This window comes from Prunus dulcis, chromosome 3, assembly GCF_902201215.1.
Source record: "Prunus dulcis chromosome 3, ALMONDv2, whole genome shotgun sequence".
Classification (NCBI taxonomy): domain Eukaryota; kingdom Viridiplantae; phylum Streptophyta; class Magnoliopsida; order Rosales; family Rosaceae; genus Prunus; species Prunus dulcis.
The window spans coordinates 17,249,560-17,263,185 of record NC_047652.1 but is presented as its reverse complement, the minus strand read 5'-3'; the positions used below and the strand labels follow the sequence as shown (position 1 = coordinate 17,263,185).

Here is a 13,626-nt window from a genome sequence, read left to right as displayed (position 1 = left end):
AAACCAACTTGTCTCCTGTCTCTCTTCTCCTATCCTCTCCCCTCCACTGAAGCTTACAAACTTCTACACAAGTTTCAAGGAAAATTCTATGCTCGAAACATATCTTCTTCATCATCTTCCAGCTTTAGAATTCAATGCAAATGCGCGGGCAACTGCTTTGGTGGAGAAGCTAGCAAATAAGATAGATAGTTATCAGAGCTGAGGGCCTTTTGTATAGGTATGAAAATTATACGCGTTTGCATGTCACAATATTCATAGAATTTTATAGGTGCGGTTATATATCGCATGGCAAGATGCTTCTTTTTCTGAACATATTTTGAAAGAATTTGACGTCCTCTATTTGGAAAAACTGAAAGCTGCATGCATGAGCTTTTCACATCATTTTTGTGTACCCTGTTATCAAAGGGAGTTTGATGAGTGCTTCTGGTTTAACTTGAGAGACTTGGGGATCCAAAAGAAGAAAGTGTTGGGTTTCCACAATGTATTAAGTCAAAGAGAAGACTTGTGGTTAGGAAAGTTCAAAGGCATATATCAGTCACAATGGAATTTGAAAGAATAGGTCTAGAGAATGGGCTTTGCAGGCATTCATTGACATCACCATATACACACCTGAACGAAAAAAATGTTGTGGCTCAAAAAGAAAGAAATCCAACAATCATGGAAATGGCAAGAAATATGCTCGAGTCCCATGTACTTGGTTCACAAGATGAAAGGAGATAGGAATCTCTGTATTTCTGAGTGAAAATATAGAGTTAGGGATTGTTTCTTAATTTGAGGAAATTGGAAAACCGAAAGTAATGTGACATTATGTAATATTTTAAGTAAAGGAAAATAATGTGATGTAATGTAAGGTGTTACAATTTGTACTTGTATGATACATTTAATTTTTTTTAAATGTGTGTAAAAACTGAAAGTACTCTTTTGAAATGTTTGTACGCAAGATTACCAAGTATGCTAGTATGAGCATTGTTTGACTCCTTAAAATTGAGTACTTTAGTAGTGTGTGTGAAAAATCTCCCTCTCTATTTCTATATCGCAAATTTGCAATCATAACGTGTGACAGACATACCAATTTTTTTATAAAAACCTTGAATTCGGACGACTCATTTATTTGATTTAGCAAATAAATCAACAAACAAAAATAAATTTTCTTTAGAGGAGCAAAACAAAAATAAATTTGATACATAGATATGTGAAGAGAGAGGGAGAGAGAGAGAAGGCAGCTAACGTGCGATTTGTTGAGCAGGCAGCCACGCGTACCACGCGCACTCAGCTAATAACGTTTGCAAAAAGGCGGGACCACATCTCTGTGGTTACAGCAACAGCCGGGCTGGCACGCACGACGCGTGCGGCAGCGAGGTTTGGGAAATAAATTAAAATAAAATAAAATAGGAAAAATTTAGACCAAAAATAAAAGAAATAAATCAATAAAAGGGAAAAAAGAGGCAGCGAGTGAGGAAAGGCGAGAGTCAGATTGATCGAGCGTTTTTGAAACCCTAAACAGAAACAAATTGGGGGCAAAATTAAAGGACCTTCGTATTGGCCACTCGCTCAACCCCCTCGCGTGCGCGATCATCTTCCCCAGTCTCAGATCGAAGCTCTCTCCTTCTCCACCTCCTTCGTCCATATGTAATACACAGAGAGAGAGGTAGACCTCTCTTCTCTCTCTATATATCTCTCCCTCTTTCTCTCTCTTTCTCTCTCTCTCTCTCCATGAAAACCAATTCATTGTTTTAAAATTTCTTTTTAGTTTTTCTGTTGTTGAATATATTGCTGTGCTATTTGGGATTTGTATGGATTGTAAAGATTGTATTTTTATTTTTGTTTTGTGTAAAAAGTATGTCTTTTCATGTGGGTGATTTTATTTCTTGCATTTGACACAAAATAATGAAATGGATTTGAAAATGGGGAGTGACTATAAATCACTATAGAGTATGCGTTGAGCCTTGTTGTTATGTGTTACTACAAATTGTATGAAGAAGTTGGCTGTCTAATTTCATTTTTCAGAGTAATTTTCCAACATGATAAATTCAGCTGAGCTCGAATTTCATTACTTGGGAATACCTTATTTATTAAACAGGCTTAGTAGTCCAGTTAGTCTCCCAAGTGGACTTGCAGTTTTGCACATTTTGGAGCTTGTGGAATGTTTATTAGCATATAAAGTATGATTGTCCAGTTCTTTCTGTATGCAGCATATGACATGGTAGTCTATACTTTAGGAATGTAATTGCAAGTTCCTTAGGATTAGAAATTGTATGATGAAACAGGATGTGGGACGTGTGAGTTGGATTGGGTTTTGATTTGTATTGTCTGGTTTGGCTTTGTACTTTCTCCCTCTCTAGGTGGTTCTATCTCTGTGTGTGTGTGGTGTTGCCCTTCAACGTAGACAAACCACCCTAATCCTGCTGCCAAATGTAGCCTTTTTTTTTGTTTTTTTGTTCCTTTCCTAAACAAGACCTCATTTGTGGTAGAAATAAATACTCTATTGCTGTTATTTGGACATTGTAGTGTTTTTTGACCTTTATACTGGTTTTTCAATATTTTGGTATTGGATTAAGATGCTTTCTGCAATGTCATGTTAGCCACTTTTTGATGTTGATATACATGTTTATGGTTTCCTCGATGATAATTTATGGATAGATAATTATCATATATTTTATTAGTATGTATCTGATATATTAAAATTTATTAATAGGTTCAAAAGGAAAAGTTGTACATCTTACTGCAATTTTTGACTGGCTTTTATGTTTTTCCTTTATTCTCCAATTTTAGTTTACTTTTGATGGAAAATTCAATAAAAGGAAAAACAAAAAAGGTAAAGAACTCAAGATGCATTTGTAGTCAAGATTTTGCATCTATGGCAATTCTTTAGTGCAGATGTTCAATAACAAAAAATGTTGAATGAATGAATGAACTCAGAGTGTCTCTTGTTCTCATTGTTTAATATCTTCGGGTTTTGTTAAATTGGCTATAGAATGGAAATGTGCTGTGCTGTGCATAATTTTGCATTCTCCATATCATTTATAAGAAAAGGCCTGAGGGGCTTTTCAGAATTGAATGAAATGTGTTCTAGTACTAAAACACTCTCATATTTAGCTAAAACGGTGAAAGAGTACTCTGAAATTCTTTTAAGAATGTTAAAAGGGTTTTCAAGTTTTGTTCCCTGAAAGGTATTCAGGTGTGTTCAGGACAACACCCTATGCCTCCAAGAAAGTGCCTTACCTCCCTGTTCTGGTATAGTAGTTATAAACACTTTTATTTTTGGTGGTCCTGAATACTTGTGGCAATGTGACATGATATTAACAAGGATATGGCTGCTGGACACTCCAAATACGTGGAATGCCTGTGTTGAACAGAAAATTCTCACACCCATAACTGACTACGTGAATACATAGTTCTGAATATCAAGTAATAGTTCTTTTGGTGGTTGTGAAAAACATCCCCCAACACAATTTGTTCTATCTTTGATAATCACCTAAACCTCTTAAACTATCACAATTTCAACACGTGATAGTGGTTCACTTAGCTATTTCTATGAAAGTTTTCAGTCATGTAGGATTAATGTTTTTGCTCTGTATTTATTTATCTTTCTAATTAAGGAGGAACATTCTCCTTTCTTCTTTTATGTCTCCAGCCAAAGCGTTATATTATCATTTAAATACGATGGGAGGCAATCCTGGTCCCTTATGTTGGAAGAAGAGGATGTCATCATCTTTTTGACATTGACAAGGCTGGACAATCTAGTTGGATCTGTTAGTTACATTGTACTGTAAACGTCCAAAATGGTTTGTAACTCTTTTTCTTGCTTTAGTTAGGAATCTCGATGTTTTATTGTTATTGGCATTATCATCCTCAGAGTTTGTAGTTTTTTCTTCTTTTCATTTTCTGATTTACTGGCAACTGTTGTCCTTTCTTTCTTTCAGATATTCTCCGATAATAACCAGTTGAAATTAAATAATCTCACTATGGACATAGATCTACGGCTACCTTCTGGTGAACATGACAAAGAAGATGAAGAACCACATGGAATTGATAACATGTTAGAACATGAAGAAAAATTGCAGAATGGAGATATTGAGAATGGAAACATTGTGGATGTAAGAGATGAGGTACATGCTGAAGATGGCGGGGATTTGAATTCTCCAACAGCAGATATGGTTGTCTTTAAAGAGGATACAAATCTTGAGCCGCTTTTTGGTATGGAATTTGCATCGCATGGGGAAGCATACTCTTTCTATCAGGAGTATGCTCGGTCTATGGGGTTCAACACTGCAATCCAAAATAGCCGCCGTTCAAAGACATCAAGAGAATTTATTGATGCAAAATTTGCTTGTTCCAGATATGGGACCAAGCGTGAGTATGACAAGTCGTATAATAGACCACGTGCCAGACAGAACAAGCAAGACCCGGAAAATGCGACTGGTCGGCGATCATGCTCAAAGACAGATTGCAAAGCTTCGATGCATGTGAAGAGAAGACCAGATGGTAAATGGGTTATACATAATTTTGTGAAGGAGCATAACCACGAGCTTTTACCAGCCCAAGCAGTCAGTGAACAAACAAGAAAGATGTATGCTGCAATGGCTAGACAATTTGCTGAATACAAAAATGTGGTTGGCCTAAAAAATGATCCCAAAAATCCATTTGATAAAGGTCGGAATTTGGCATTAGAGGCAGGAGATTTGAAGATTTTGCTTGATTTTTTCACACAGATGCAGAATATGAATTCCAACTTTTTCTATGCAATAGATCTGGGAGATGATCAACGTCTGAAAAGTTTGTTTTGGGTTGATGCAAAAAGTAGGCATGACTACATCAATTTCAGTGATGTGGTGTCTTTTGATACCACCTACATTAGGAACAAATATAAAATGCCTCTTGTTTTATTTGTTGGAGTGAATCAGCACTATCAGTTCGTGCTGCTTGGATGTGCTTTGGTATCAGATGAAAGTACAACAACATTTTCTTGGCTAATGCAGACGTGGCTGAAAGCTATGGGTGGGCAAGCTCCAAAAGTAATAATCACTGACCATGACAAATCGATAAAATCAGTTATCTCAGAGGTGTTTCCAAATGCTTATCATTGTTTTTGTTTGTGGCATATTTTGGGGAAGGTTTCTGAAAATCTTGGCCATGTAATTAAACGGCATGAAAATTTTATGGCGAAATTTGAAAAGTGCATCCACAGGTCATCAACAAATGAAGAGTTTGAAAAAAGATGGTGGAAAATTCTTGAAAAATTTGAACTCAAAGATGATGAATGGACTCAGTCATTGTATGAAGACCGAAAACAGTGGGTGCCAACATACATGAGGGATGTTTGTTTGGCTGGGATGTCTGCGGTTCAGCGATCCGAGAGTGTTAACTCCTTTTTCGATAAGTATGTGCATAAGAAGACCACTGTACAAGAGTTCCTGAAACAGTATGAAGCAATTCTACAAGATAGGTATGAAGAAGAAGCCAAAGCAGATTCTGATACATGGAACAAACAGCCAACATTGAGATCTCCTTCACCTTTGGAGAAGAGTGTCTCAGGAGTGTACACACATGCAGTGTTCAAGAAATTTCAAGTCGAGGTTTTAGGTGCAGTTGCCTGCCACCCAAAAAGGGAAAGGCAAGATGAGACAACCATTACTTTCAGAGTGCAAGATTTTGAAAAGAATCAAGATTTCATTGTAACATGGAATGAAATGAAGACAGAAGTTTCTTGTTTATGCTGCTTATTTGAATACAAAGGTTATCTTTGTAGACATGCACTGATTGTTCTCCAAATTTGCGGCCTTTCCGCAATCCCAGCTCAATATATATTAAAACGTTGGACAAAAGATGTAAAGAGCAGGCATTTGGTGGGAGAAGAATCTGACCATGGACTATCCAGGGTGCAAAAATTTAATGATTTATGTCAACGGGCTATGAAAGTGATCGAGGAAGGATCTCTATCTCAGGAGAGTTACAGTGTTGCATGCCGTGCACTAGAAGAAGCTTTTGGAAATTGTGTGAGTGTAAATAATTCTAGTAAGAGTCTGATAGAAGCTGGCACATCATCAGTCACTCATGGTCTGCTTTGTATTGAAGACGATAGTCAAAATAGAAGTATGGGCAAGACAAATAAAAAAAAGAATCCAACCAAGAAAAGAAAGGTTTGTTGTTGGTAGTGACTTAATTATGATATTCTTGTTATAATTATATTTGTTAAAGGTGACCTTCTAATCAAATTGCAGGTGAACTCTGAGCCGGATGTTATGACTGTTGGGGCACAAGATAGCTTGCAACAAATGGTTTGTCTTGTTCTATGAGTTTTTAGCTTTTATGAAAACAAATGTTTGTTTTAGATTATTTGCGTCAAATTGGTATCATAATCTGTACGCATATTGTGTTTTGAAACAATGTTATGATGGCTACACAATATTATGAAACGATATTGTGTTCTGTGATTTGAAAATACAAATTTTTTACAATTGATTTGACTATGGTAATATTTTGTAGGACAAATTGAACCCAAGAGCAGTAACTCTCGATGGCTATTATGGTGCACAACAGAGTGTGCAAGGAATGGTATGACCATGTCTTTATGTATTAATGCAATAAGCAGTTTTTGATTTTTTTCTTCTTCTTATTTTCAATCTGTGCCTCCTTTTTGTCAGGTTCAATTGAACTTAATGGCACCTACACGGGATAATTACTATGGGAATCAACAGACCATTCAGGGGCTTGTAAGTCTTAATTTTTTAAATGAGTATAAAAAGACTAGTGATACTGCAATGTAAATGAATATAACTTTGTGACGTGGGTTTCATATATGTAGGGACAACTGAACTCTATAGCCCCAAGCCATGATGGTTATTACAGTGCTCAGCAAAGCATGCATGGGCTGGTACAGCAAACTTATTATGATAACGAATACATTTAGCCTATGACGATGTTCAAATGGTTTCATTTTATAATTTGCGGCGTTGTGCTTGCAGGGACAGATGGATTTTTTCCGAACAGCAGGTGGTTTCACTTATGGCATGCGGGTTAGTTTGCTAGACCTGGGCCCTAATGGCTTTCCTAAATCATGTATTTGACTTTAATTTATCTTACAATAGTTTTTCCTCATGCCAGGATGACCCGAATGTAAGAACTGCGCCATTGCATGATGATGCATCAAGACATGCTTAAGGAACACGTTTCTCAGTGTTGGCAGCTTGCATTTGAATGGGTATTTATTGAACTTTTTTGCTGTTTGCTAAAGTTTTACTTGAAACACGGTAAAAACTGATTCGAATTTTATTCTGTAGGTGAAGGAGATGTTTTGAAGATAATCTCTCATGTAAAAAGAAAAAGGAAGAAATGTATCATGCCTTGTGGGCAACCTCCTCTTTTGGTACCTGTACAATAAGACATGATAGAGTAGGCTGTTGTTAATTATTTCCTATGCGATCTTATTGGAAGTAGGAAGAAAATTTGATCAGGGTTCATATATTTTGTAAAGGATGTTGTATTATTGTACCCTCTGATTGCTTAGCCTCAGTCAATAGGGTCAGTTGAAATCAGAATAACTTATTACTAGTCAAATTCCATTGACTGATTGCCAAATTGCCAAATGCAATTTTCTTTTGTTTTCTTTTCTTTTTAATGTTTAATTTTTGTTTTGAGAGAATTGTAGTGCGTGGGTGTCAATTTAATTTTTGCAGTAAAAGTATGAAAGTATCCGAGTCTTTGGAGTTGCTTAATACATAATTGATGACTTGGCAAATGTTGATCAGCGTAAACTTCAGTTTGCACTGTAATATAATATCTTATGCGTCTCACGTTGAGAGATACCTTTCTTATTGAGAGGGGCGATAGAATATTAAATTTGTACACACTACATAAATGTTAGGACTCGAACCCAGGACTTTGTTTGAGAGAGTAAATACTCCAAACCACTACATTAGTAGATCATTTGCGAAGTTTGATGGTTAAAAAAGGCAATTAGTTACAACTTACAAGTCACACATGTAACATTTTCACATGAGCAATGCTAGGCTCATATATGAAGTGTTGATGCATGTGATGTATCAACGGCTGATAATCTTCTACTCTCACAATTGGGAGTCTAACATATAGACAGAAAGTTAATTATAGAAATGGTCTCTCAAAAAGACCATACAGAATTCACTATTAAAATTCAAGGACCACAATGTAAAGTGGTATAATTTAATCACCATTTCTATAATTAACCCTGTAAAAACACTAACACATTCGTGTTGAATTAGGAGGGGTTGTTCATAAATTCATATTCATTCAGGCCGATAATTCAAGTAACTACGCGCCACGCCTGTGGCTCTGAAGCAGATATTAACCCAAAATGATAAACCAAAATTACCCAAAAATAGAAGATCAAATCCCTAAGCTTTCCCAAATTCGAAAGCTTTCGCCCACTCGCGGAAATCAGCCACCATTCTTCTCTGATTCTGCTGCCTTCACTTGAGGTTTCTCTCTCTCTCTCTCTCTCTCTCTCTCTCTCTCAATTCGTATTTTACTTCTTTCTTGTGTTTTTCTAAACTTATTCAAACTTGTTGGTTTGGTTGGGAAAATTTGTTTTGTTTTCTGTTTGGTTGCTGAGAAATCTCCGCAAAATGGGAAATTTGAGTTAATAATTGTGATCATATGGTGTTTTGTTAGACCCAAATATGTGTTAAAGCATAAACGTGTCTAGACTTTAGTCTTTTCTGTTCATTTCATCAGCTCTCTCAGCTGCCAAGCAGAGGGTGAAAATGGCCATAACTTCTTTTTTTTTTATTTTTTTATTTTATAATTTCTATCGGGCATTGATTAATCACAATTTGACGGAACAGTTATTACTGTTAATAGATAAAATGGACCTGAAATAGTCAAGCATAGTAAAATCAAACTGCTGTGGGATTGTCGTTACTGTTACTCTAGCCGCACGTTTGTTCATTCTTGATATTTGATCAGAAGCTCCAGTAAATAAACTTGAGTGAAGCAACGAAACTTTTTCTCTAATCATCAAGTGGTTTCCGAAGATTCACAACTATTGCATTAATGCTTTACTTACGGGCTCAGTGTGCTAGATTATGTGAGGTTAGCTGTTTATAATTTGGCACTATTTTATTTGCTTGCTAAGTTCCTATTTGATTTATAAATGCTAGTTTTAGATTATATCTTAATTTCGTATGAAATATATTGGCAATTGTTGCTTGAAGTTTGAACCGGGCAAACTATGTTTGTGTGTATGTGTACTTGGCAAGAGAGGTGCACTTTGGGTACCAACAGTGATAGAGTTGATGTCTTTTGCATTCGGTACGGTTTGCTTGATGCAATCATGCGTGTTCTACATCACCATAAGAGAGTGCCAAGTAGAATGACAGAGACTTCTTGAGTGTCCACGTGGTCCAATAACTTGTTTTTATTAGGTTTGCTGGCCAAGTTGGTTAGTATATTGCTAATAACAGAGATGATCGCTGAGTATTTTTTAACACCCTGAAAAGGACTTGTTTTTCTGATCACCGTATCATTGTTTCTTATTATACCTTTTATCTTTTAGGTATTACTATGAAGGTCTGTTTGGAAGATCAGAGTCTCTTCTCAGAAACAGATAACAAACTACTTTTAACTAAACATCATGGATAGAAATCAAAATTTGGGTGAAACAGTGGTGGATGGTCCAGAAAATATGAATGGTGGTAGAGTAAGTGAAAATATGAATATGGTTGCTGTTGTGGAAGAAATGCAGAATAGAGGTGGCGTAGTGATTAGCTCTCCTAAAAGGGACATTCAAGTGTTTGAGGGAGACACAGATTTTGAACCTTGTAATGGCATTGAATTTGAATCACATGAGGCAGCATACTCATTTTATCAAGAATATGCCAAGTCTATGGGATTCACCACTTCAATAAAAAACAGTCGGCGTTCAAAGAAATCGAAAGAGTTTATTGATGCCAAGTTTGCATGTTCCAGATATGGAGTCACACCAGAGTCAGATAGTGGGACAAGTCGTCGACCAACTGTGAAAAAGACAGACTGCAAAGCCAGCATGCATGTGAAGAGGAGGGCAGATGGAAAGTGGATTATTCATGAATTCATAAAGGAGCATAATCATGAGCTTTTACCTGCTCTAGCATATCATTTTCGGATTCATAGAAATGTAAAGTTAGCTGAAAAGAATAATATTGACATTTTGCATGCAGTTAGTGAACGAACTAGAAAGATGTACGTTGAAATGTCTAGACAATCTGGCGGGTATCAAAATACTGGGTTTGCTACGACTGATTCAAACTATCAGTTTGATAAATGCCGGGACTTGGGTCTAGATGAGGGAGATGCTCAGGTAATGCTTGAATACTTTAAGCGAATCCGGAAGGAGAATCCCAATTTCTTCTATGCAATAGATTTGAATGAAGAGCAGCGTGTGAGAAATTTGTTTTGGGTTGATGCAAAAAGTCGGAGTGATTATAGGAGTTTTAATGATGTTGTCTCTTTTGATACTTCTTATATCAAAATAAATGATAAGTTGCCATTTGCTCCTTTTGTTGGGGTGAACCACCACTTTCAGTCAATGTTGCTTGGTTGTGCGTTGGTTGCTGATGATACTAAATCAACATTTGTATGGTTGTTGAAGACGTGGCTTAGAGCAATGGGTGGGCAATGTCCTAAATTGGTTATCACTGATCAAGACCAAACCTTGAAGGCAGCAATTGATGAAGTCTTTCCACATGCACGCCACTGCTTTACACTTTGGAATATATTGGAAAAGATCCCTGAAACTCTTGCTCATGTAATCAAACGGCACGAAAATTTCTTGCCAAAGTTTAACAAGTGCATCTTTAATTCCTGGACAGACGAACAGTTTGACTTGAGATGGTGGAAGATGGTTACCAGATTTGAACTTCAAGATGACGAATGGATCCGGTTGCTGTATGAAGATCGTAAAAGATGGGTGCCTACTTATATGGGAGATACTTTTTTCGCTGGAATGTGTACAACTCAGCGTTCTGAAAGTATGAACTCTTTCTTCGATAAATACATACACAAGAAAATTACTCTGAGAGAGTTTGTGAAACAATATGGGACAATTCTACAAAACAGGTATGAAGAGGAAGCAATTGCAGATTTTGATACATGGCACAAGCAGCCTGCATTAAAATCTCCTTCTCCTTGGGAAAAACAAATGTCAACAGTTTACACTCATGCAGTATTCAAAAAGTTCCAAGTTGAGGTTTTGGGAGTAGTTGGCTGCCAGCCAAAGAAAGAACATGAAGACGGAACAACTACTACATTCAGAGTTCAAGACTGTGAAAAGGATGAATATTTCATGGTGACCTGGAATGAAACAAAGTCAGAGGTTTCTTGCTCCTGTCGTTTGTTCGAGTACAAAGGTTTTCTTTGTAGACATTCACTGATTGTTCTCCAAATTTGTGGCCTCTCAAGCATCCCATTTCATTATATTTTGAAGAGATGGACAAAAGATGCAAAAAGCAGGCAATCAATGGTTGAAGAAACAGAGCGAGTACAGACTAGGGTGCAACGCTACAATGATTTATGCAAACGAGCCATTGAATTGAGTGAAGAAGGATCAATATCTGAGGAAACTTATAATATTGCTTTCCGCACACTTGTTGAAGCTTTAAAGAATTGTGTGAACGTGAATAACTCTAATAATACTGTCGTAGACTTTAGCGGCACTGTACATAGTATTCGTGAAGCAGAAGAAGAGAATCAAGGAAGCCTTGCATCAAAAACAAGTAGGAAGAAAATTACAAATAGGAAAAGAAAGGTATGTTCTGAACTTGATGTTTGACTTCGCTTGAGTCAAATGTAATAAGAAAGTTCATGGAAGTATGTGTCTATTTTGCAGGTGCAAGCAGAGCAAGATGTTATACTTGTGGAAGCACAAGACAGCTTGCAGCAAATGGTTTGTCCTTTATTCATTTTATTTAAGATCTAATTTCGGTGTTCTGTGTTAAAAGTCCGCTGGATCAGGAAATTATTGATTTTGCAGATATTCCTTGAATGCAATCCACCATTTACTAACAACATCCCTACTTTTGTCTCTTTAACTACTGAATATCATGGGCATTCGAGTTCTTTACATAGTTCAGACTAAGTTTGTGAATTTTTTTTTCCTACAGTGATCTTAATGATAACGCTATCTTTAATTTGGGCATTTATGCTTGTAGGATAACTTAAGCTCAGATGGTATACCCCTTCCTGGATATTATGGTGCCCAACAGAATGTGCATGGACTGGTATTGCATATTATTTTCTTGTATAATTTATTTTCAATTTTTACATGGCATTTTTCTTGTACCATTTATGACGTTTTGTAACTGGTCTTTGCAGGTACAGTTGAACTTAATGGAGCCACCCCATGACAGTTACTATGTTAACCAGCAGAGTATGCAAGGGCTGGTAAGTCAAAATAATGTTGTGACCATTATATCTAAGGATTCCCTTTAGAACCATATAGACACGATATTATATTTCAATTTAATTGGTTTTATCTTGCTTATAGGGACAACTGAATTCAATAGCACCCAATCATGATGGTTTTTTTGGGACTCAACAAAGTATTCATGGGCTGGTATAGTATTTTCATATTAATGCGATTCACTTTTTAGAGAAAATTTTCCAGGTATTGTATATTCAGAGGATAAATTTCTCAAATTTTTCTCTAATCATGTAGGGACAATTGGACTTTAGACCATCAACTAGTTTCAGTTACAGCTTGCAGGTTTGTTTGCAATATAGCATGTATGCGTGTATCTTGAAGAAACTCCAATGATTTTATATGTGGTTTTTTACTAACTATATTGGGTTTTGTGACCCCAATTGCAGGATGACCCTCATTTGAGATCTTCACAGTTGCATGGCGATGCTTCAAGACATTCATGAGGAAGAAACGCCTGCCATCTTGGAGTTGGTTGACGTTGTATTTAGAACTTGTTTGTAATCATAAACTAAACCAGGTAGTGGCTCGAGATCTCTCTTTTGACGTCTTCTCTCTTTCCAGTTCTGAGGTGCGCTGTTTAAGCCAAACGTTAACTTCCATAGAGAAGGTAAATCCTCCATGTGTATTCGTATATGAAGGGGATGACCTTGCCAATTCGTTAACCTTAGCGTAACACTGTATCACAATGGGCAAGCAGTGCAATCTCATGTCAAGTGTATTTTAGATTCATTTAGTGGACTCGAATGTACCAACCAATCAATGCCTAGTTAGTGCAAATATTGTGATTAATGCGCTGAAGATGAGAATTTCATACTGTTTGCTGAGGCGTGCACATTTTCTAGCCTTCTGTAGTTACTTCTTCGTAAAAAAGCTCGTGGCGTTGTTATGGTTGAAATTGGGATACCAACTTCATTTATCTGAGTTAGTTTTCATGTAAAGGTGGACAGCTTATTGCAATTTTCCTTTGGGGCAAATGGATTATGGATGCCTGGAGAGTTTAAAATTATGTTTATTCTTTTATCTGGTGTCGTTGTTTTGTTCTCAGACTATATAACATTGAAAACTAAAATCAGTGGAATTGTTTGTCGGGTTTTTAGGTTCAATGGTCCCGAACTTTGACCCAATTCACATTTTAGTCCCTCAACTTCTAAAATTATTCTCGTGGTCTTTCAACTTCAGTTTCGTTAGGA

General features: G+C 36.6%; 2 protein-coding genes across 2 annotated transcripts; both read left to right on the top strand.

The window, feature by feature from the left end:
- The first annotated feature begins 1,456 nt into the window (after positions 1–1,456).
- On the top strand, positions 1,457–7,578 carry LOC117621475 (protein FAR-RED ELONGATED HYPOCOTYL 3). Its single transcript, XM_034351976.1, has 10 exons — positions 1,457–1,648; positions 3,635–3,785; positions 3,924–6,140; positions 6,222–6,278; positions 6,487–6,555; positions 6,645–6,713; positions 6,806–6,874; positions 6,966–7,016; positions 7,105–7,201; positions 7,281–7,578. The coding sequence occupies exons 2-9, from the start codon at positions 3,783–3,785 to the stop codon at positions 7,159–7,161; spliced, it is 2,592 nt and encodes an 863-aa protein (XP_034207867.1). The 5' UTR covers positions 1,457–1,648; positions 3,635–3,782; the 3' UTR covers positions 7,162–7,201; positions 7,281–7,578.
- A 634-nt stretch (positions 7,579–8,212) lies between these two features.
- LOC117622466 (protein FAR-RED IMPAIRED RESPONSE 1) lies at positions 8,213–13,442 on the top strand. Its single transcript, XM_034353138.1, has 8 exons — positions 8,213–8,456; positions 9,533–11,761; positions 11,843–11,899; positions 12,165–12,233; positions 12,328–12,396; positions 12,500–12,568; positions 12,671–12,718; positions 12,823–13,442. Exons 2-8 carry the CDS (start codon positions 9,611–9,613, stop codon positions 12,877–12,879), a joined length of 2,520 nt encoding a protein of 839 aa, XP_034209029.1. The 5' UTR covers positions 8,213–8,456; positions 9,533–9,610; the 3' UTR covers positions 12,880–13,442.
- The last annotated feature ends 184 nt before the right edge of the window (positions 13,443–13,626 follow it).